General features: G+C 38.6%; 2 protein-coding genes across 8 annotated transcripts in view; both read left to right on the top strand.

The window, feature by feature from the left end:
* Positions 1–1,452: 1,452 nt before the first annotated feature.
* On the top strand, positions 1,453–2,394 carry LOC130907978 (uncharacterized). Its single transcript, XM_057823548.1, has one exon. It carries the CDS (start codon positions 1,453–1,455, stop codon positions 2,392–2,394), a length of 942 nt encoding a protein of 313 aa, XP_057679531.1.
* An 8,052-nt stretch (positions 2,395–10,446) lies between these two features.
* Positions 10,447–23,800, top strand: part of magl (MAX dimerization protein MGA-like) — a 48,287-nt gene continuing 34,933 nt past the window's right edge. For 5 of the 7 annotated variants that reach the window (XM_057822689.1, XM_057822691.1, XM_057822692.1 and 2 more), the window contains exons 1-2: positions 10,502–10,928; positions 18,657–19,693. In XM_057822689.1, coding sequence (XP_057678672.1) covers positions 18,687–19,693 — 1,007 coding nt within the window. In that variant the 5' untranslated portion in view covers positions 10,502–10,928; positions 18,657–18,686. The other 2 variants (XM_057822688.1, XM_057822687.1) reach the window with 2 other exon arrangements.

Below are 23,800 nucleotides of genomic sequence, written 5' to 3'. Positions count from 1 at the left end.
TTATTTTTGTTGTTGTTGTTGAAAAATAAATGCAAAGCAAATGACCGTGTAAGGTGCTCGTCACATGATCTGTTCGAAAAATAATTTTGACCCATTATAAAAAATTTTTTTTGTTCATTTCATTCATTTTTGTTCATTTCATTCATTTTTGTTGCAGTTTTATTGCTTTACAGCTTTTATATATATATTAGGGCTGTCAAACGATTAAAATTTTTAATCGAGTTAATTACAGCTTAAAAATTAATTAATCGTAATTAATCGCAATTAATCGCAATTCAAACCATCTATAAAATATGCCATATTTTTCCGTAAATTATTGTTGGAATGGAAAGATAAGACACAAGATGGATATATACATTCAACATAAGGTACATAAGGACTATTTGTTTATTATAACAATAAATCAACAAGATGGCATTAACATTATTAACATTCTGTTAAAGCGATCCATGGATAGAAAGACTTGTAGTTCTTAATAGAAAAATGTTAGTACAAGTTAGAGAAATTTTATATTAAAACCCCTCTTAATGTTTTCGTTTTAATAAAATTTGTAAAATTTTCAATCAAAAAATAAACTAGTAGCCCGCCATTGTTGATGTCAATAATTACTTACGCAATGCTCATGGATGCCTATAAAATCAGTCGCACCCAAGCGCCAGCAGAGGGCGGCAAAACTCCATAAAACACAACAAGTGAGCGTTTCAATGTGTACTGTCATTTAAAACTCCCTGAGCGGGGCATCTGCGTTAATTGCGTCAAATATTTTAACGTGATTAATTTAAAAAATTAATTAACGCCCGTTAACGCGATAATTTTGACAGCCCTAATATATATACATATATATATATATATATATATAGGGAAAGTCAATTTCATGCGATGACACTTTTCGGCCACCAGGGCCCCCCTTAAAATCCGCTTATGGTTTGAACATAATGAGAATACACTTAATAACAGTAGGATCAATTTTATCCTTACAACATATGGGAAGACGATCTATAACGGAACTCATTAAATAATGCATATAAAATTGCTTAAAAGTTGGTGGGGACAATTTGAGCATCCTGAAAAGTTGGTAGTGTTATGTCCCTCCCGTCCCTATGCAAACCTACGCCCTTGTACAGAACTAAGTGTCAAACAAGTGTTGTAAATATGTATTTGTAGATGTTAGCCAGTGGAAAAAAACACCCGTACGACTCCTTAAATCAAAACTGAATGAGGCTTTTGCTGGTCTCTGGGTGACGCGTTTAAAAAGCTCAGAGGTGAACATTTAATGAAGCCCAGCCTTCAAAAGTTTCCAACCTGCTTTTTGTTTTGCCGTTTGTATAATGAGCTCAGCCACTTGGCAAGCTGTCAGTACCTCCGAGGACTCTTTAAGATTACGGTTTTGTCTCAGATGGATAGAAGCGGATTATTTTCAAAATCTCGCACCGATCACACTTAAATTCAACAATGCTCAAGGTTTCTTTCCACCTCCTGGGCTTAAGGGTCTTGATATCTTGCATGGGTCTTTTTGGCAATGTCTTTCTCATCGTCTCAGTTCTGCAGAAAAGGGTCAAGACATTCGAGTTGTTTCTTCTCGGACTGGCCACGGCCAACCTGGAAGAGATCGTCATTGTCAACATTTATGACGTTCTTATCCTTCAGCGGTCCTCCGCCGTCTCGGACGCGTGGTTGTGCCGCTCGTTAAAGTTCTTGACTGTGTTAGGGGAGATCAGCAGCATCCTTTTCACCGTGCTCATCAGTGTCTACCGTTACCAGAAGCTCAGAGATGCCAGCAGGAGAGTCAACCTTCCCATCTGCCTGGATAACACCTATGCTGCTTGGAAGGCAATAAGGCTTTGCGTTGGTGTCTCCATCCTCTTGAGCGCCCCTATTTTTGTCATGAATTTGCAAGACCAAAAAGGGAATATTATAGGGAACCAAACTGGGAACCACACTGGATGCGCACCGGACTTCTTTTTATGCAGCAACGACCACTGTCCGACAGTTAATCGAGTTTACAAGTACGCCTTTATCCTGCTGTGCTACCTTCTGCCTCTGGTTGTCGTCACGCTGACAAGTTGCCTCATCGTCACCGTGTTAGTCAGTTCGAGGGCCACGGCGAAGCCTGTCGTCGCTAGCGTTAGTGCTTCTACCCAGATTGAGAGAAGGACTAAAGATCGGAGGCTCCACAGCAGCACTGTTGCAATCCTAGCAGCAATGGCATTGTTTCAGGTAGACTGGACTCTATATCTGGTTTTCCAAATGACTTTCAGCCCAACTGACTTCCCTATTATGGCAGAACTGGAGTTCTTTATTTCCACATCCTACACGTCCATCAGTCCATACGTGTTAGGGATAGGTAAAAACTTGTTTACGATCAAGAACTTTTGGAAAAAGTCATTTCTTTGATAGCAATCCAAGGTTTACATTTTTCAATGTTAGTAAAGTGGCAAATAGCAAAATTAAAATGTCTTACATCCAAATTGTATATGCATGTTCCAAGGGCGTAGGTTTGCATAGAGACAGTAGGGACATAACACTACCAACTTTTCTTTTATATGCACGGCTTGTCAAAAGTGTTGGCACCCCTGCAATTCTGTCAGATAATGCTCAATTTCTCCTAGAAAATGACTGCAATTACTGTAATTTTCAGACTATAAGCCACTACTTTTTTCCTTCATTTTGAATCCTGCTGCTTATAGTCCAGTGCAGCCTATTTATTGATTTAGTTGGGTTAACAGGCAACACTTTATTAGACAGCACCGTCATAAGACAGTCATAATTATGACATGACACTATCATGGGTATTACTGACTGCTTATGACAGATGTCATTTAGTGACATCTGGCAAATTATGTCATTAACTCCATTTATGTCCAGCTGGGATTTTTTGCAGGTTTGCTAGGTTTCAATTAATTAAGACCACTTTGGAAGCGCGGCTAACGTGTCTTACATACAGGCTTTAACATAACATAGCGTTGTGGAGTGATGAGGGTGTCAAATAAAAACTCAATAATGCTAACTATCAATTTTAGCTCAGTAGTCATTGCTGGATAAAACACCAAGTAGCACTAGTCCCTAATGTGCTCCAATACAGCCTGTATCATTCATTTATTTTGAACAGTGCAAAAACTCAAAGTCCTATCAGGACTTACAGTTTAGACTAACTTAAAACTTAACTAGAACTTAAAAATGGCTAGACACAAATAGAAATTCAATTGAAAAACGTGGGAAAAAATCCTAACTTTTAAGTGATGTGTGTTATAAAGTGTAAACGAATTTTTTTAGGTATATATATATATATATATATATATATATATATATATATATACATACTTTTTTAAAATAAGATCTAAAGGTTTTTTGAGTGAAAGCAGTGAATTAGTCTTTTTTTTTTTAATTCTAGTTACATCTGAGATGCAATTGTTGGCTGTTTTCAACAATATACATCAAAGATAAAGACATTGATTGACTGAAAATGATAAAATGTCTTGTTTTCTCATGTATATCTATAATTGCTTTACCTAAAAATATATTTGTTTTATCCGATTACTCGATTAAGCGATAGAATTTTCAGTCGATTACTCGATTACTAAAATATTCGATAGCTGCAGCCCTAGTCTAATGACAGTCTTATGACGCTACTGTCAAATAGAGTGTTTCCAAATACCATAACTAGCGATTAATGAAACAACTAGAACCGTAACTGAAGACATAGTTAGCACAGAACATGAATTTTGATTCTTTAGCTTTATCTGTAGCGCTGCAGTGCATGCTTGGAGGCATGTTGGATGACAACAGTGTTGACAGCAGGTGGCAGCAGAGATTGACTGTCTCCCCCAAGGAAGCAGTGATGGCCAAATGTAGCTTCTTGAAGCATTGAAGCTTTGCAGCCAATTGGTTCAAAGCTTCATGGTGGTTTATTACAGTCGTATGATGCCGCTGTCAAATAAAGTGTTACCGGTTAATATCTTTTGGTGTAAATATCCCATAATACAGTAAGGACAGCTGCGGCTTATAGTCCAGAGCGGCTTATCTATGAAGAAATGCCGTTTTCGTGTCAAATTTGGTGGGTGGTGGCTTATAGTCAGGCGCGCCTTATAGTGCGAAAATTACGGTACAAATGCTTTAGTAGTAATATCTTCATGTATTTTGCTTGCAATGAAAAAACAATAATAAATAAATCATTATAATTTTACACAAAACTCCAAAAATGGGCAGGACAGAAGTATTGGCACCCTCAGCCTAATATTTGGTAGCAAAACCTTTAGAGAAAATAACTGCAAACAACCGCTTCCGGTATCCATCAATGAGTTTCTTACAATGCTCAGCTGGAATTTTAGACCATTCTTCTTTGGTCAACTGCTCAGGTCTCTGAGATTTCTCCAAATTGCCATTTTCAGATCTGGCCACAGATATGGAATTCAGGTCTGAACTCATTGCTGGCCATTTTAGAAGTTCTCTCAAACCATTGTCTAGTGCTTTTTGAAGTGTGTTTTGGGTCATTGTCCTGCTGGAAGACCCATGACCTTTGAGGGAGACCCAGCTTTCGAACACTGGGCCCTATATTATGCTCCAAAATTTGTTGGTAGCCTTCGGACTTCATGATGCCATGCACACGGTCAAGCAGTCCAGTGGCAGAGATAGCAAAGCAACCCCAAAACATCAGGGAACCTCCGCCATGTTTGACTGTGGGGGCCATGTTCTTTTCATTGAAGGCCTCGTTTTTTTTCCTGTCAACTCTGTTTATGCCTTTTCCCAAAAAGCTCTACTATTGTCTCATTTGACCAGAGAACATTCTTCCAAAACGTTTTGGCTTTCTCGGGTAAGTTTTGACAAACTCCCAATGTTTTTTTTTTATGTCTCTGGGTCAGAAGTGGGGTCTTCCTGGGTATCCTTCCATATAGTCCCTTTTCATTCAGACACCGACGGATAGTACGGGTTTACACTGTTGTACTCTCGGATTGCAGGACAGCTTGAACTTGTTTGGATGTTCGTCGAGGTTCTTTATCCACCATCCGCACAATCTTTCGTTGAAATAGCTCGTCAATTTTTCTTTTCCGTCCACATCTAGGGAGGTTAGCCACAGTGCTGTGGGCTTTACACTTATTGATGACACTGCGCACGGTAGACACAGAAACATTCAGGTCTTTGGAGATGGACTTGTAGCCTTGAGATTGCCCATGTTTCCTCACAATTTTGCTTCTTAAGTCCTCAGACAGTTCTTTGGTCTTCTTTCTTTCGTCCATGCTCAATGTGGTACACAAAAGGACACAGGAGAGGGGTTGAGTCAACTTTAATCCATTTTAACTGGCTGCTAGTGTGATTTAGTTATTACCACCACCTGTTATGTGCCAAAGGTAAGTAACAGGTGCTGTTGATTACACAAATTAAAGAAGCACCACGTGATTTTTCAATGGGTGCCAATACTTTTGTCCGGCCCATTTTTGAGTTTTGTTCGAAATGATAATGATTTAATGTTTTTTTTCCCCATTCTCTTTTGTGTTTTTTCATTGCAAGCAAAATAAATGAAGATATTACTACCAAAGCATTTGTAATTGCAATCATTTTCTGGGAGAAATTCACAGAATTGCAGGGGTGCCAATACTTTTGGACGGTGTATGTAATTGAATCGAATAGTGTATCACCTGACCAGTACACATTAAAGTTAGTATAAGTCAATACAGATTTATGTTGCATTGATAATTTACCCTAAAGTGGGGCAAATAAGAATTTAGTCAACCACCAATTGTGCAAGTTCTCTGACTTGAAAAGATTACAGAGGTCTGTAATTGTCAACATGGGTAAACCTCAACCATGAGAGATAGAATGTGAAGGAAAAAAAACAGAAAATACCATTGTTTGATTTTTAAAGAATTTATTTCCAAATTAGAATGGAAAATAAGTATTTGGTCACATACAAACAAGCAAGATTTCTGGCTGTCAAAGAGGTCTAACTTCTAACTTCTTCTAACGAGGCTCCACTCGTTACCTATATTAATGGCACCTGTTTTAACTCATTATCGGTATAAAAGACACCTGTCCACAACTCAGTCAGTCACACTCCAAACTCCACTATGGCCAAGACCAAAGAGCTGTCGAAGGACACCACAGACAAAATTGTGGACCTGCACCAGGCTGGGAAGACTGAATCAGCAATAGGTTTTAAGCTTGGTGTAAAGAAACCACCAAGCGTTATACCACTGATAATCTCCCTCGATCTGGGGCTCCATGCAAGATCTCACCATGTGGCGTCAAAATGATAACAAGAACGGTGAGCAAAAATCCCAGAACCACACGGGGGGACCAAGTGAATGACCTACAGAGAGCTGGGACCACAGTGACAAAGGCTACTATCAGTAACACAATGCGCCGCCAGGGACTCAAATCCTGCACTGCCAGACGTGTCCCCCTCCTGAAGAAAGTACACGTCCAGGCCCGTCTGCCGTTCGCTAGAGAGCATTTGGATGATCCAGAAGAGGACTGGGAGAAGGTGTTATGGTCAGATGAAACCAAAATAGAATTTTTTGGTAGAAACACAGGTTTTCATGTTTGGAGGAGAAAGAATACTGAATTGCATCCGAAGAACACCATACCCACTGTGAAGCATGGGGGTGGAAACATCATGCTTTGGGGCTGTTTTTCTGCAGAGGGACCAGGACAACTGATGTGTGTAAAGGAAAGAATGAATGTAACCATGTATCGAGAGAGTTTGAGTGAAAATCTCCTTCCATCAGCAAGGGCATTGAAGATGAGACATGGCTGGGTCTTTCAGCATGACAATGATCCCAAACACACTGCCAGGGCAACAAAGGAGTGGCTTCGTAAGAAGCATTTCAAGTTCCTGGAATGGCTTAGCCAGTTTCCAGATCTCAACCCCATAGAAAATCTGTGGAGGGAGTTGAAAGTCCACGTTGCCCAACGACAGCCCCAAAACATCACTGCTCTAGAGGAGATCTGCATGGAGGAATGGGCCAAAATACCAGCAACAGTGTGTGAAAGCTTGTGAAGAGTTACAGAAAACGTTTGGCCTCCGTTATTGCCAACAAAGGGTACATAACAAAGTATTGAGATGAACTTTTGGTATTGACCAAATACTTATTTTCCACCATGATTTGCAAATAAATTCTTTAAAAATCAAACAATGTCATTTTCTTGTGTTTTTTTTCCACATTCTGTCTCTCAAGGTTGAGGTTTACCCATGTTGACAATTACAGGCCTCTCTAATATTTTCAAGTGGGAGACCTTGCGCAATTAGTGGTTGACTAAATATTTATTTGCCCCACTGTATCACTTAATTAGGTTCATATTCGTGAGAAATGTAGCTCTGACCCCCATCTACCCAATCTGTTTTCTCCTAGTAATGTCCTCTCCACAGCAAATAGTGTAAATGCTGGTTAAACTGTTATATCGTCCCTGCCAATGTTGAGACAAAACCTACGCTCTTGGCATGTTCCAATATTTTATGGAAATTGGTTTGTAATTGTTTTGTAAACTTGCTAATTGAAAACCCAATCAAAGGCCATCAAAAGTAGTGTTAAACATAACTTGTGATGCGGTCTAGTTCAATGCAAATGTCAAGACTGCATTTAAATGTCTTAACTGTCCTTTTGTTTCAATAAAAAGGGTAACATTATAATCCTTAACTGCCTATGGGAGGGTTTATTACTGGCTTTTTGTATCATACGGCGTCGTTTTATCTCCCCAATAAATATTAAAGTGGCCGCATTTTGTATAATAAAAATGACTTTGTTAGTTCAGGTGTTAACAGGCAAAAGCACTTTGTCCATACAAATCATTCTACACTGCGTATATGGCAGAAAACACTCCGGTGACTTGAAGTCCCGCTCTGAGACACCCAATTTGGCCACATTTCAAAATTGTCCAATATGCATGTGTGATACATCATTGGAAAGCTTAAAATCTCTATTTTGTGGGGGAAGAAAAATTTTGAACAGTATTCTCAGTTGTCTCCTTGTGAAGTTGATCTTGGAGCAAAAAAAAAAAAAATTAGAACTCCTGTCTTAACATGTTAAGACTAAGGTCACAGTAAACCACTTAATTTAATCTGTAAATTTACAATTCCATTGGTTTACTAATTAAATGAGTGATATTTAATCCGCCTGTAATTGTACATTAAAAAATGTAGGCTACCATTTTGTTTCTACCAAATCACCCAACCATTGGTGGAAACACAGCTCATCTTCTTTGTACCGTGCACTTGGTCACTAACATTATTTGTTATCGTAATCAATACCTTCAGGTCATAAACAGAGATCAAGGGTGTGGGCATAGCCCCCCAGGTGGCCTAAATTTTCATTGCATGTAATTGACTTTCCAGTATATAAATTTTAAATTAAGACTTTGCCGGTAAAATGTTGTCTATAATAGCTGCAAAGCAATAAAACAAACAACAAAAATGAATGAAATGAACGGAAATTTTTTTTTTTATAATGGTTCAAAATTAATTTTCGAACAGATTATGTAACTAGCACCTTAGAGACGGTCATTTGCTTTGCTTAGCCAAAACCACCTGAGGACAGAAGAAACATGATGAATATACGTAATTTTTTTCAAACCAATGGTTTCAAAAGCAACAACAACTACTTAGTACTACTACTAGTTTCAGTTTGTCCCACTAAAGACGCTAATTGTACAACAGAGCAACAACCGGGTGTACCATATTCAAAAGGCGATGTCTTTGGCCAAAAGCATAGCTGTCCTAAGCAACCTGATTTATAATTCCCCTAAAAAATGATGGGGAACAAAAAAACATTTATTTTCACTTAGGGCTGTCAAAATTATGGCGTTAACGAGCGGTAATTAATTTTCTAAATTAATCAAGTTAAAATATTTGACACAATTAACGCACATGCCCCGCTCAAACAGATTAAAACGACAGCACAGTGAAATGTCATTTTGTTAATTGTGTTTTTGGGAGTTTTGTCGCCCTCTGCTGGCGCTTGGGTGCGACTGATTTTATAGGCTTCAGCACCCATGAGCATTGTGTAATTAATTATTGATATCAACAATGGCGGGCTACTAGTTTATTTTTTGATTGAAGATTTTACAAATTTTATTAAAACGAAAACAGTAAGAGGGGTTTTAATATAAAATTTCTATAACTTGTACTAACATTTATCTTTTAAGAACTACAAGTCTTTCTATCCATGGATCGCTTTAAATGTTAATAATGTTAATGCCATCTTGTTGATTTATTGTTATAATAAACAAATACAGTACTTATGTACCGTATGTTGAATGTATATATCCATGTTGTGTCTTATCTTTCCATTCCAACAATAATTTACAGAAAAATATGGCATATTTTATAGATGGTTTGAATTACGATTTATTGCGATTAATTATGATTAAATAATTTTTATGATGTAATTAACTCAATTCAAAATTTTAAGCGTTTGACACCCCAATTTTTAATGTATGATTGTAAATATTCCTAGCTGGAATATTCAGTTAAAATAGATGCCGTCTCCTGTTTTGCCTGCCGCCATTTTCAAACTCACCACGGTGAGGATTCGTTTCGCAAGGGTGTGAGTGACTGGAAAAACCTGGCATTAAATTGGATATCTCCGCGGAACGCAAAAATAAGCATCTACTTCTCAACTGAAAAACGCACACACAACCACACACACATAGCTGGGATGCCTGTATTTACGAGCATGGGCTAAGCTACTAACCGAGCATATATCTTGGAAGTTAATTTTATTGCTTACACCGCATTTCGGGATCATCAATCTACCACAAAAGTCAAACTTTGCCTATGCGTGCGAGTAGGATTACAAAATTTACATTATTTTAAGGCAATGGAAAATGGATCAGTCACATTTTGCTTGCTTGTGTACACATTTGAGATTTTTGTTCAAAACTGAAGGGCATGTTTTTCCAAAACATTGGTCAGATTGCATATTTAAGGAATTTAAAAACGTTTTGATTGCATTTTTGAGCCAAGTTCGAATCGCTCTGATCTTTAAATGTCCACTGTGCTGCCATTTTACCATAACAAAGTCAAAAGCGTTGCTTTTGAAAATTGACAAACTAGTAACGATTGATTTCCCCCCCCCTAATTGTTAGAACAGTTATTTTATTTTTCCCCATGTCAGAAATGTATTATCTTCGCATGTTGACCGTTAAATCACTTGTAATCCAATACTGTACTGTAAACGGTAGCCGCCATTTTGCCCCAAATCAAAGCGCCCATTTAATGGCGAAACACCTTTGGCTTCGTGTCATTTAAATCGCGAAAATTTATTCTTGACGATATCTCATTTTGGACAGCGCATTTGCTCTTTCTTGTACGGGCAACATCACTATTTATCATTTGTTAAATTTAGAAAAAACATCGGCGTACATTTTCACAACTTCAGTTGAGTTCGGGTCGTGAAGAAGAAGCGTGCTGATTGGCTACGGTGAAACGGTGGCGGCAATGTCTGACGTCACAGCCTCACTTCCCAACGTTTGTTGTGTGCGGGGTATCGCCCATTCTGAGCAGGTAGATAACGACAACGCCATCGTATAACTCCCGGCAAACATTTCTCGGACAACTTCTCCGAGTATTTGACGTTTATTTACATCGAACGGAACCAAAAAAGGCGGAAGATAGACAGAACATCTCCCGCTTTCTTCACGCTGGCTACGCGAGGATCACGCGCTTATTGGTGGAGGAGAAAGACGAAGGGAGGGGGTAAGCGGGGGGAGATTCTGTGCATGCGCCTTCTTGGCTCGCTCGCGTGCACGCGCGCAGGCTAGATCGATGCAAGCGAGAGAAAGAAGACTGGCTTTGGCGTGGCGTCCTCCGGCCTCCATTATTTCCCAGTTTACCTCGACGGCGCAACAGTTTGAAGTGTTTGTGTGTCTCTCCGACATCCCGCCGGCCCACGTTGGTTTACACCAGGCCACGAGGCGGGCCCTACCGGAGAGGAGAGGTGAGGCATTTCAGGAAACTGCAACTTTTCCAACTTGGTGACTGGCGGCCTGCCTATGATATCTCTATGTATCTCAATTCCTCATCGTTTAGCACGCCTTTTCGACAGCTTTAACATTTCAACGGATATAAGACAGCGATCGGGGGGCTTGTACATTGTGGCGACGTGCCTTTTGATAGCGATTAACACCTCTGTGTGTGCTTCTAGCTTTATGGCGTTGTCGACCTGCCCTCCTCCCCCACCTAACCTAACGTTAATTGAATTTAATCTCGTTTTTAATTCCGCGCATCAATGCCGTTTAGACTCGTGGTGTTTATTTATTTATTTATTTTATTAAATCGGACTTGAAAGCGCACGGGATCCTTTGCCCGGTCGTGTCAGCCATGTCCTACACGCGGAGACTCCGATCTGCAATTGGTCGGTCACACCGACGAGGGCTCACTGGTCGCGGGAAAGTCAAAGTCCACTTTTGTCGGTGTCGGACCGTGAGAGTAAAAAACAGTAAAACGTTTAAAAACGTTCCCTCGTAACGTCTTGACGTTGTCAGTCACCAGTGTTTTGATGGGTGTTTTGTGTTCAGTTTGCACACGTTGACAAATAGTGTCAATAAGGGAAGCCTCTACCGTCAAATTCAGCTATTTTTGTGCAAGTTGGTTTTCATCTGATGAATATTAACCCCTAAAAATGTAAACTATTGGAAGTAGGGGCGTGACAAAATATCAAAATGGTGATATATTGTGACACTTTGTATCCCAAAAGGTTATCGATATGCTCCTGCCAAGTATCGAGATTAGGGCTGCAGCTATCGATTGTTTTAGTAGTCGATTAATCGTTGAACTAGTTAGTTCGAATAATCAGGTAATCGGATCAGGAACATGACAAATTAAAATTCCTGAGTTGAGCCTCAAACAGTATAAAAAATAAATAAATGAGGATGTATGTACAATAGAAGGACAATTGGCTAACTTTCATAGCAATAGCTTTGATGCTATAAAATGCTAACATTTTTTGTTTTTCACAATGCTATTAACAAATGGTTCGGGCTAGAGCTGCAGCTATCGAATATTTTAGTAGTCGATTCATCGATGGACTAGTTAGTTCGAATAATCGAGTAACCGGATAAGGAGCATGAAAAATTATAATACCTGAGCCGAGCCTCAAACGGTACAATTATTATTTTTTTCTTTATGAGGATCTATGTACAATAAAAGAACAATTTGCCAACTTGCATAGAAAAAGTCAGCTACCTTAAATGCTACAAAACGCTTTTTTTTTTTTTTTTTTTTTTTTTTAAAACAACGCTCCTAACAAATGGTTCAGACACATATTCCCACAAAGAACTGCTAAAGATACCAATAAACTAAATTATGAATGCATTAAAAAACATTAGCTGAAACAAAAACTTACGTTGGTCTTAACAGGGAGCAGTTGGATTAAGCCATGTGAAAAGAGGCAGACCAGAGGCCAGTGTATCCACTCTAATCAATAAATCTAAATGCAAACACTTTCAAAATAAACCATTACAATGCCACTTTAATTAAACAAATACTCTAAGCAACAAAATTTAATTTGAATATTTTTTTCTAATCGAATACTCGAGTTAATCGATTAATCGTTGCAGCACTAGTTCGGACACATATTCCCACAAACATTGGCTAAATATACTTATTAACTAAATTACGCATACATTAAAAATAACATTAGCTCAAAGAAAAACTTTGCTTATGTTGGTCTTAACAGGGAGCAGATGGATTCACCCATGTGGCAGACCAGAGGGCAGTGTATCCACTCAAATCAATAAAACTAAATGCAAACACTTTCACAATAAACCATTACAATGCCACGTTAAATACTCGAAGCAGCAAAATTTAATCCAAATAATTTTTTTCTAATCGAATACTCAAGTTAATCGATTAATCGTTGCAGCACTAATGGAGATATCGTTTTAAAAAGGTGTCAATGTCTAAAAAAAATAAAAATGAGCCAACAAGTTGCTACTAAAATCTTCCACCATAATAGTGTCTCAGTTAACTCTAAGGCTGGCATTGACGGTGCGCGACGCCCAATCCATTTAGACTGGGAACGTTCGTTCATTCGAAACCAAAGCATTCAGTCATTCTGTCCGATTTTCAGGGCATTTACAAGCCACTTGCTGTTCATTTAATGGCATGTTCAGGTCATTTTCTGTTGAGTTTGAGTCACTGCCTATTCATTTGGGTGATTACCTGTCACTTCCTATTCTGTAAATCAAAATAAACAGGAAGAGACCCATAAAATACCCCAAAATCAACAGAAAGTAACTGAAAATCAACAGGTAAATGACCTTAAATGGCTCAAAATTACCTCATTTCCCGGCATTGGCTGCTACTGACAGCCATATCGCCATATCGTCAGATCATTGTTATCGTGAGCTTTATATCACAAATCGTATCGTATCGTGAGTTACCAAGACGTTGCCACTCCTAATTGGAAGTAAATGTACCTCAAGCTGCGTTTCTTATTCATTTATGTTGCAAATGACTCAAAGATCAACAGCCACCAAAATGTAAACAAACTCGGTTACTGGAAAATTACAACCTGACAATTTGCTTTGATGTGAATGATTTCATGTCATGAATTAGCTTTAGAATCCTTAGGTTGTTTTTAATCATTTCCTATTGATTAAGTATTGTTGACAGCTTGTACTGAGTTATACTTTCATGGGGTCGTGGGGGTGCTGGAGCCTATCACAGCTGACTAGACAAGTTTCCTGAGCGAAACATGGGTGGTGCCATCTTTGACTTTTTCTGCTACTGACGTCCAGTTTAGACTAGTGCTGCAAAGATTAATCGATTAATTCGAATTAAATTTTGCTGCTTCAAGTATTCGTTGAATTCAAGTGGCATTGTAATGGTTTGTTTTGAAAGTGTTTGCGTCTATTTTTATTGATTTGGGTGGATACACTACCCTCAAGTGGCAGCAGTGAGTTTATATCAGTTCACATGGCTGAATCCAGCTGCTCCCTGTTAAGACCAACGTAAGCAAAGTTTTTGTTTGCGCTGTTTTTTTTTTTAATGCATTCGTAAATTAGTTTATAGGTATATTTAGCCGTTTTTTGTGGGAATATGTGTTTGAACCATTTTTTAAGAGCAATGTAAAAACAAAAATAATATTGTATAGCATTTAAGCTAGCTGACTTTTGCTATGTAATTTAGCCAGTTGTTTCTTTCTTTTGTTGTACCTCATTTATTTATTTTTGTATACCATTTGCGGCTCAGCTCAGGTATTTCAATTTTTAATGTTCCTTATCCGACTACTCGGTTATTCAAACTAACTAGTTCATCGATTATTCGACTACTAAAATAACTGATAGCTGCAGCCCTAGTTTGTTCTGAATCCTGAAGGCGTATTTGAGTTTAGTTCCTGGAGTTGAACCATTGTGGACGGTTTTCATCATTTTGGCTTTGAAATTCTTTTAAAGTGATCCACGGATATAAAGACTTGTAGTTCTTAAAAGATAAACATTATTATGAGTTAAAATAATTTGCTATTAAAACCCCTCTTGGTGTTTTCATTTTTACCGTATTGGCCCAAATATAAGACGGCCCTGATTATAAGACGACCCCCTCTTTTCCAAGACTCAAGTTTGAAAAAAGACTTTTTGAACACCAAATTAATTTTTATACAGAAATAATTACAGTACATCTGAAACAAATGATAACAACAATATATTTGAGAGAAAAGCATGTTATTTTGCCTCATTCAAATCTTCATATCTGAACATTTAAATATGTAAACGAAAGTGCAATGATGCAATCACATTTGTAAATGAATGGCTTCTGGTTTTTGAAATGTAAATAAACCTATCTATTGTGATAAAACAACAAAATTGCAATAACTGCATTAACCATCAAAGTGAAGTCTAACTGTAACTAGTCTTGAAAGAAGTCTGAATATTGCAATAAAATAATGCAAACTGGTTAAACGTGAGAGTAGCGGAGATCTGTCATGACAGAACATCGCTTCAATGATATCTCGCGTCATCTAGCATCGTGAATGGGGAGAGTAGCTGAGATCTGTCATGACCAGTGTTGTTAATCTTACTGAAAAAAAGTAATTATAGTTACAAATTACTTCTCCCAAAAAGTAATTGCATTAGTAACTCAATTACCTGAATGTAAGAGTAATTAGTTACTTGGCAAAGTAATTGGTGATAATTACTTTTTTTTTTTTTTTTTTCCCCCTCAAAAAAAAAAAAAAAAAAAAAAAAACATTGGCCACACTAAGTGAAGTTTTTTGTGGAGGTTTTTGGTACAATTGGCCCGAGCCCAATTCTTTCCCCTAATTTACCCTTTACCCTGAATCAACTGTTAAAAGTTGTTAAAATTGCTCCCATTATTGCATTAGTTCCCTTCTCTCAGTTTTAAAACTGTTACATCATTTAAAGATAGATTCAAGTCAAGATTTTGCCGATTTAGAAGTATTTTAGATAAAAAGTTTCTTAGGTTCGCTAGGAAGGTTCTCTACAACAGAGCCGTCCTAAAAACCCTACTGCTTTAAGATGGCGGCTGTCTACTAACGCATTTAGTGCCATGTCTGTCATTTTGCATCTAGTTATATCTATATACAGTACATGTGATATCTACCATGTCTACCATATCTACCATAACATGCGGGCGTAGTTTGTCGGCTATCGGCTACAACATGTATTATTGGAGCTACCTAGCATCGCGTTTGCTCGGCGTCACAACTTTCTTGCCTCCTCCCCGCTCCTGCTCTGCTCTGTCGTCTCGGTGAGTCCGTCTCCCTCAGACTTTTCGACCACTATAGTAACGCATAGTAACGCATGCCTTTGCGTCCTCAGTAACGGTAACGGCGTTGCCAAGATGAGAAAAGTAATTAATTAGATTACCCACTACTTAAAAAAATAACGCCGTTAGTAACGCCGTTATATTGTAACGCCGTTATTAACAACACTGGTCATGACAGAACATCGCTTCGATGATATCTGGCGTCATCTAGCGTCGTGAATGGGTATAATGTCTAGACCGCGAATATAAGACGACTCCCTCTTTTTCAGTCTTATTTCAATGCAAAAAACACAGTCTTTTAAGGCGCTTTCGCACTGTAGGAATTTGAGTACTTGGCTCCTTTAACTATCCCGCCCTCCTGTAGTTCGAGGAGCTATCTTTCGCGAAGCAGTCGTGTTCGCACATGGGGTACTACGCCCAATTTGACCTGCTTTGACGTTTTAGTCTGCGCCAGTGACGCATTATTTACTCGCCAGTCGCCACACCAAGCAGCGGCGCATAAGCTAAACGGAAGACAACGAAATGGAGACCGTTGAAGACACCGCAGCAATTCTTGCATGTTTGAAGGGAATCGTTTCCATCAGCGAGCAATCCCAGCGTCTAACGACGAGACTGGTAGCGCACATTAAAAGACAACAGAGCCAAAGGCAAGCAATGTTTCTTCGTTTCATGGAGACCGAAAGGGTAGCAGACGACCGCAGAAGACAAAGGAGGCTACGGGTAAGTGTAAAACAATGTATTTGACGTGTTTACTAAGGATGTAAGTGTTCACGTGATGCGCGAAAAGTAAGGGACGTGTTTGCGCTGATTTCAGCGAATCACCAAAGAGCTACGTAATATCGTTCCTGGGGCCCCGCAGAAAGTACTCACTTCAGAGTCGGCGCTAAAATGTAGCTCGGAAGACGAGGTCCGCGTCCTAGGTTCCTACATATCCGAACACACAAAATGACGTCATCCACCCCCAAAAGGGTCGAGGAACTGCGTATAGTTACAACAGTGCGAGAGCGCCTATATTCGGGCCAATACGGTACTTTCATGGTGGTCCTGGAGCCTATCACAGCTGACTATAGACAAGTTTCCTGAGCGAAACATGGGCGACGCCATCTTTTTGACATTTTCTCCTACGGACTTCCGGTTAAGACTACTAGCGCTACAACGATTAATCGATTAATTCGATTAGAAAAAAGATTTGACTTACATTTTGCTGCTTCGAGTATTCGTTTAATTAAAGTGGTGTTGTCGTGTTTTGTTTTGAAAGTGTTTGCATTTTGATGGCGGTGGAGACACTGCCTTCTAGTGTCAACAGTGAATATGATATAACTGATTTCACATGGCTCGATCCAGCTGCTCCCTGTTAATAAGACCAAATTAAGCCAAGTTTTTGTTTGAGTTAATGTTTTTTTAATTTTATAAAATATACCTCATGCAGTGTTTCTAATTCATTTATGTTGCAAATCACTCAAAAATGTAAACATGAGCGGTTATTGGAAAATTAGAACCTGACAATTTGCTTTGATATGAATTATTTCATATCATGAATTAGCTTTAAAAACTTTTGGTTGTTTTTAATAATTTCCTATTTGATTGGGTTGTTTTGGTGGTGTCAATTCAGTCTTTTAAGTAGAAATACGCACATTGAGTAATTGTTGACGGCTTGTACTGAGTTGTACTTTCACGGGAGTCGTGGGGGTGCTGGAACCTATCACAGCAGACTATAGACACGGTCCCTGAGCAAAACATGGGCGGCGCCATCTTTGACATTTTTTGCTATGGACGTCCGGTTTAGACTAGTGCTACAACGATTAATTGGATTAGAAAAAAAGATTTGAATTACATTTTGCTGCTTCGAGTATTCGTTCAATTAAAGTGGCGTTGCGATGGTTTGTTTTGAAAGTGTTTGCATTTAGTTTTATTGATTTGGATGGATAAGCTGCCCTCAAGTGGTAGCACTGAATATAACTCATTTCACATTTCTGAATCCAGCTGTTCCCTGTTAAGGCCAACATATGCTAAGTTTTTGTTTGAGCTAATGTTTTTTTTTAAATGCATTTGTAATTTATTTCATAGGTATATTTAGCCTTTTTTTGTGGGGATATGTGTTTGAACCATTTGTTAAGAGCATTGTAAAAAAAAAAAAAAAAAAGATTATTCGAACTAACTAGTTTATTGATTAATCAATTACTAAAATAATCGATAGCTGCTGCCTTAGTTTATTTTTAATCATTTCATATTGATTGAATTGCTTTGGTGGTGTCAATTCAGTCATTTTAATAGAAATGCACAAATTGAGTAATTGTTGACAGCTTGTACAGAGTTATACGTTCACGAGAGTCGTGAACACTTGCATTTATGCTTTTACATAATTGTGCCATTCTACACGTACTGATTAGCAACAGGCTAGCAGCAGATAGCATGTGTTGCAGTACAGTAGTTGTCGTAAATCATATTAAAGATCATAATACGGTAATTACAATCATCATCTTAATAACAATATCAAAGACAACAGATCGTTTCACGCGCAAGATTTTAGCTTGAGTATGTTTTGACACCCTGCACATGAAAATGCAGGCATAGGAAGAAAATACCTTCCATAATGCAGCGGCGACATGGCTACATAAACGCCCAGTCTTTGTGGTGACATGGGCTTGGTTCCACATCTACCTTCATGAACATGTTCTCCTCCCATGTCGCGATGATGACAGATGGATGCGGTATTTCCAAATTGTCTTTTTTGAGCAATTTTGACGAGTGATGCCACTCCAGCTCCACTGTTGTTTTGGTTAGAGAAAGTGTAAAAGTCGTGAGCAGTCCGCTTGTTTTTAATTTTTGGCTATATTCATTCATTAAACATGCATTGAGGGGCTATAGTCATAGTACCGGTATGTGCCAGTCTTGACTTACTTTTCTAATCCACTGTCCAATTTCTTTTTTGATTTAGGTTGGAGTGAATCCAGTTTAGCCGTCAGTAATGCGCTCTTCACACCCTGAACCTGTATCCATGGAGGACAGGTATGTTGAGGAGGGGCTCACAGCTAATGTCACGCCCTCAGGTCCTGCCACTGCTGTCCCATCCTCCGTGCCTTCTTCTCCCACTACGGCCATCTCTATGGCGAGTAACGATGACTGTGTAAGGGCCCTCCACTCCCCCGCGGAGGCCAGTCCAGCCAAACCCACCGTAGCGTCCCCCACCGCCTCCAGCTCGACGGGCTCGCATATCGCCTCGGCGTCCGACTCAGCAGCGTACGGCGTGCGTGTAGCCGATTTCATCCGCCCGAACCCGGGTGAGGAGCTCCCCGGCAAACTTAGGTCTAAAGGTGTGACCGTGATCCTGGAGAACGACCGCGTATGGAAGCAGTTCTACCAGTACGGTACGGAGATGATCCTCTCCAAGCCGGGCCGCCGCATGTTCCCGTACTGCCGCTACCGTGTGTTCGGGCTGGCACCGGACCGGTACTACGCCATATGTCTCTCCATTGTACTGTCGGATAGGTGTAAGTACCGCTGGAATGCTCACAAGTGGGAGGCTGCAGGCCCTGCGGACCCACAGCTTACGGTTCCGGCGCAGGCCTTTCTCCATCACTCTGGTCGCGGTTCGGACCTCATGACCACGCTGCTTTCCTCTTACAGACTCAAAATAACTAACAACAGCCCCAGTACCCAAGAGGGCCACATCATACTCAACTCCATGCATCGCTACATCCCCCAGCTCCACATCATTCCCCTGGCCGAAAACACACTGTCACAAGTCATGGGACCGGATACCATGACGTTTACCTTCCCACAAACAGAGTTCATAGCGGTGACCACCTACCAGAATTTTCTTATCACCCAGCTGAAGATCAAACACAATCCTTTCGCCAAGGGCTTCAGGGAAGACCGAATCAAATCCCGCTTGAGTGACGCCTCGGTGGAAATGCTGCCGCTTAACACGGTGCCATCTGAGAAACAACCGGAAAGCAAACCTGTGGATCAAAGGTAATAGTTTTGATTGGCTTTTGTTGGCGATTTATCTAGGGCTGTCCCAAACGACTAATTTTCTCCCGATTAGTCAGCCGACTATTTTTACGACTAGTCGACTAATCTAATAATTTAATTTTTTTACTTTTATTTTTTTTATTTTTTATTTTTTTTACTAATTTTGCAATTAAATTTTTGTTGACGCTTATCAATTCACAAAAACATATTGGGACACTTAAGTTATTTATTAAAGTACAAATAAACACGTAAATAACAATAATAAAAAATTACAAATAAACAATGAGTTCAAATGCTGATAGAATTAACTAGTGCAAAAGAATGGAATGTAAACATTCAGAACACTGACTTTGCCTTTCCAACATGATTCAAAGCAATTCTTTAAAAAACACCTAGCATTAATATTATAGTATAGTACTATCAATGAAACGGAGTGTTGGATGGCCCCTTTTGGGAAGGCGTGCCTCAGTGAATGGGGAATGTGTCCTGTCAATACATTATGAAGTCTATGCTATTACTGACACCACATACAACCCCTAGCAAAAAGTATGGAATCACCAGTCTCGGAAAAGCACTCTCTCAGACATTTTATCATGTAGAGCAAACTCAGATAAAAAGCTTGAAAAAAAAAAAAAAAATTAGTTCAAAAGTGCAACTCTTTAGCATTCAGAAACACTAAAAGAAATGAATAAAACATTGTGGTGGTCAGTAAATGTTAATTTTATAGAGCAAGTGCAAGGAAATATATATGGAATCACTCCATTCTGAGGAAAAAAATATGGAATCGTGAGAAACAAAGAACAATCAAAACACATCTCTAGTATTTAGTAGCAACACCTCTGGCTTTTATGATGGCTTGCAGTCTCTGAGGCATGGACTTGATGAGTATTCTTCATCAATTTTGTGCCAACTCTCTTTGATTGAAGTTGCCAGATCATCCTTGCAGGTAGGAACCTTGTTGTGGACCATTTTTTTCTATTTCCCACCACAGGTTATCAATAGGGTTGAGATCTGGGCTATTTGAAGGCAATGACATTGACTGGATGAGTCTTTCTCCAAGGAATGCTTTAACAGTTTTAGCTCTGTGGCATGATGCAGAAAATGCCAAACATATTTTCAATTGAAGGGATAAGAAAGCTGTCTAAAATGTCATTGTAAACCTGTGCATTTATTGAAGATTTAACCACAGCCATCTCCCCAGTGCCTTTGCCTGACATGCAGCCCCATATCATCAAGCACTGGGGGAATTTGATGTCTTCTTCAAGCAGTCGTCTCTGTAAATCTCATTGGAACAGCACCAAACAAAAGTTCCAGCATCATCACCTTGTCCAATGCAGATTCTTGACTCTTGACAAAGTGATGATGCTGGAACTTTGGTTCCTTTGAACTAGGGCTGCAGCTATCGAATATTTTAGTAATCGAGTAATCGACTGAAAATTCTATCGATTAATCGAGTAATCGGATAAAACAAATATATTTTTAGGTGAAGAGCAATGGAAAATATACATGAGAAAACAAGACATTTCATCTAATCTTGAACCATTTTCGGTCAATGTCTATATTTTCGATGTATATTGTTGAAAACAGCCAACAATTGCATCTCAGATGCAACTAGAATTAAAAAAAAAGACTAATTCACTGCTTTCACTCAAAAAACTTTTAGATCTTTTAAAAAAAAAAAAAAATATATATATATATATATATCTTACCTAAAAATGCCGTTACGCTTGATAACACACATCACTTAAAAGTTAGGATTTTTTCCCACGTGTTTCAATTGAATTTCTCTTTGTGTCAAGCCATTTTTAAGTTCTAGTTAAGTTTTAAGTTAGTCTAAACTGTTAAGTCCTGATAGGATTTTGGGTTTTTGCAGTGTTCAAAATAAATGTATGATACAGGCTGTATTGGAGCACATTAGGGACCAATGCTACTTGGTGTTTTATCCAGCAATGACTACTGAGCTAAAATTGATAGTTAGCATGATTAAGTATTTATTTTACATCCTCATCACTCCACAATGCTATGTTATGTTAAAGCCTGTATGTAAGACACGTTAGCCACGCATCGACAGTGGTCATAATTAATTGAAACCTAGCCCTCCGCAGGGCTAACGTTACGTGAGCTAGTAGTGACAATAACGTTAATCTTATTTATTAGCGCTTAACGCTCTACTGCTTTAAGATGGCGGCTGTTTACTAACGCTGCCCAGACGAGGCCGAGTCTTGTCATTTCGCATCTAGTTCAACATACATGTGATCTCTATGAGACGCATCAGACGCTACCTGTTACCAACGTAGCATCGTGCGGGCTAGTATTTAGCAACGTCGGCGTCGTTTGTAGCGGCTGTCGGCTGCAGTGTTTTTTTTTGTTTTGTTTTTTTCCTTCTTCCTCTCCGCACGTGACAGCGCGTTGTCCCGCATTAAAAGTAGTCCGAGCAAAACGTGATGCTTAGAGCTGTCAAAATAAACGATTACTCGAGGTAAATAAAATTACTCGGATCAGTTTTTAAACTCGAGTTACTCGAGTTGCTCGAGTACTCGTTTCAGCTCTAGTTTGAACTAATTCATTATTTTTTTCAAGCTTTTTATCTGAGTTTGTTCTACATGATAAAATGTCTGAGTTAGGCATGTGCCAGTTACCGGTTTCACGGTTTACCGTGGTGTGAAAACGTTGGGGTTTCAAAACTATTAAAATTTGGTATTCGCTATTTTTCATGTGTCAAAAATGCAGCCAGAAGTGGCTTGGCGTGGCAGCGCTCACCCCCTCCAGTTTGTTGTTGTGTGTGAAAGTGACTTTATCGGCTAGACAGCCAGTGAACCCAAAAACAAATACTCCAAACATAAGGTGCACTTTTCTTCAATTTATTGAGCATTCAAATCGTGGTAAGTGGAATATACAAAATGAATACATTTAAAATGTTGTACAATTGTATTTTTCCATTTGTGAGTAGCTTCAACCGATTAGCACCATGAAAAAATTCGCCAAAAACAAAACACACATTTTCCTTTCAAATTCAATATACAAACTAACTAAAAGCTTACAAAGACGAATGTTAGCCTAGGCTTAGCTGGGAGAGCAACTTCGTCGAGTGTTACAGCCGCAGAGTGAGAAAACAAGCTTGATTTGCTTGAATGAAGGGGAAAAGCTGATAGCATCAAAGATCGCTAATTGCCAAAGATGTTCTTACCCTAAGCACAAATCCATGTTCGCTGGGTTCAAGGAGAGGTCTCACTCCCAGTGTTTTTTTTATTTGTTTGTTTGTTTAGATGAAACCTTTCCACAACAACATTTACACTTTAAACTAACTTATACATTTTTAACTAACTTATTAACTTATGAATTCTTTGTTTTTTAACACAGAGGCATGACATCATGTAGACTAGAGCTGACACAGTGGCTGAAAATGGCGAAACTTCACTTGAGCTTTTCCACCCTCAAAAAAAAGTCAGGCAGTAGAATTATTAAATATATATATATATATAAAATATATATATATATATAAAATATATATATGAATAAAAATATTCAGAAGTGTTTTTACTTTTTTATAGAAATTATTTTGTTCTTGCTCTAATCATCAACTTGAGCTGTGGCTGTGGGTATAGTCTATAAGTTATATTTATTTTATTTAAAATATATATATATATTTTTATTGATAATTTATTTTAACAATATATTCATGTTCCAATTTGCAACTATGTTCTGAAAAATAAAAAATAAATCCTGTTCAATGGGAAAAAAATTTTTTTTTAACCCATACATCTCAAAATAACACATTTTGGAGCTATAATTGCAATACCGTGATACCGCGGTATTTTTGCCCACGGTTATCGTACCGTCAAAATCTCATACCGGCACATGCCTAGTCTGAGTGAGTGCTCGTCCGAGACTGGTGATTCCATACTTTTTGCTTGGGTTTGTATGAGAAGAAAAGAGACGTGCACTTTAAAAAAAAACTACAGTGTAAAGCTTATGTTTAGCAGCTTAGCAAACATCCGGTGAACATTTCAAAATCATGTCACGTTAAACATGTAAATTAAGATTTTAGGAGTTAATCTCACATATTTCAGATTTTACACTAATAATAGCTTTAAAATGACACTAATT

Source organism: Corythoichthys intestinalis, chromosome 19 (genome assembly GCF_030265065.1).
Source record: "Corythoichthys intestinalis isolate RoL2023-P3 chromosome 19, ASM3026506v1, whole genome shotgun sequence".
NCBI lineage: Eukaryota > Metazoa > Chordata > Actinopteri > Syngnathiformes > Syngnathidae > Corythoichthys > Corythoichthys intestinalis.
This window is presented reverse-complemented; position numbering and strand designations above follow the sequence as displayed.

Coding starts and splice junctions, on each gene's coding strand:
- LOC130907978 (XM_057823548.1), top strand. CDS start 1,453: ATGCTCAAGGTTTCTTTCCACCTCCTGGGCTTAAGGGTCTTGATATCT.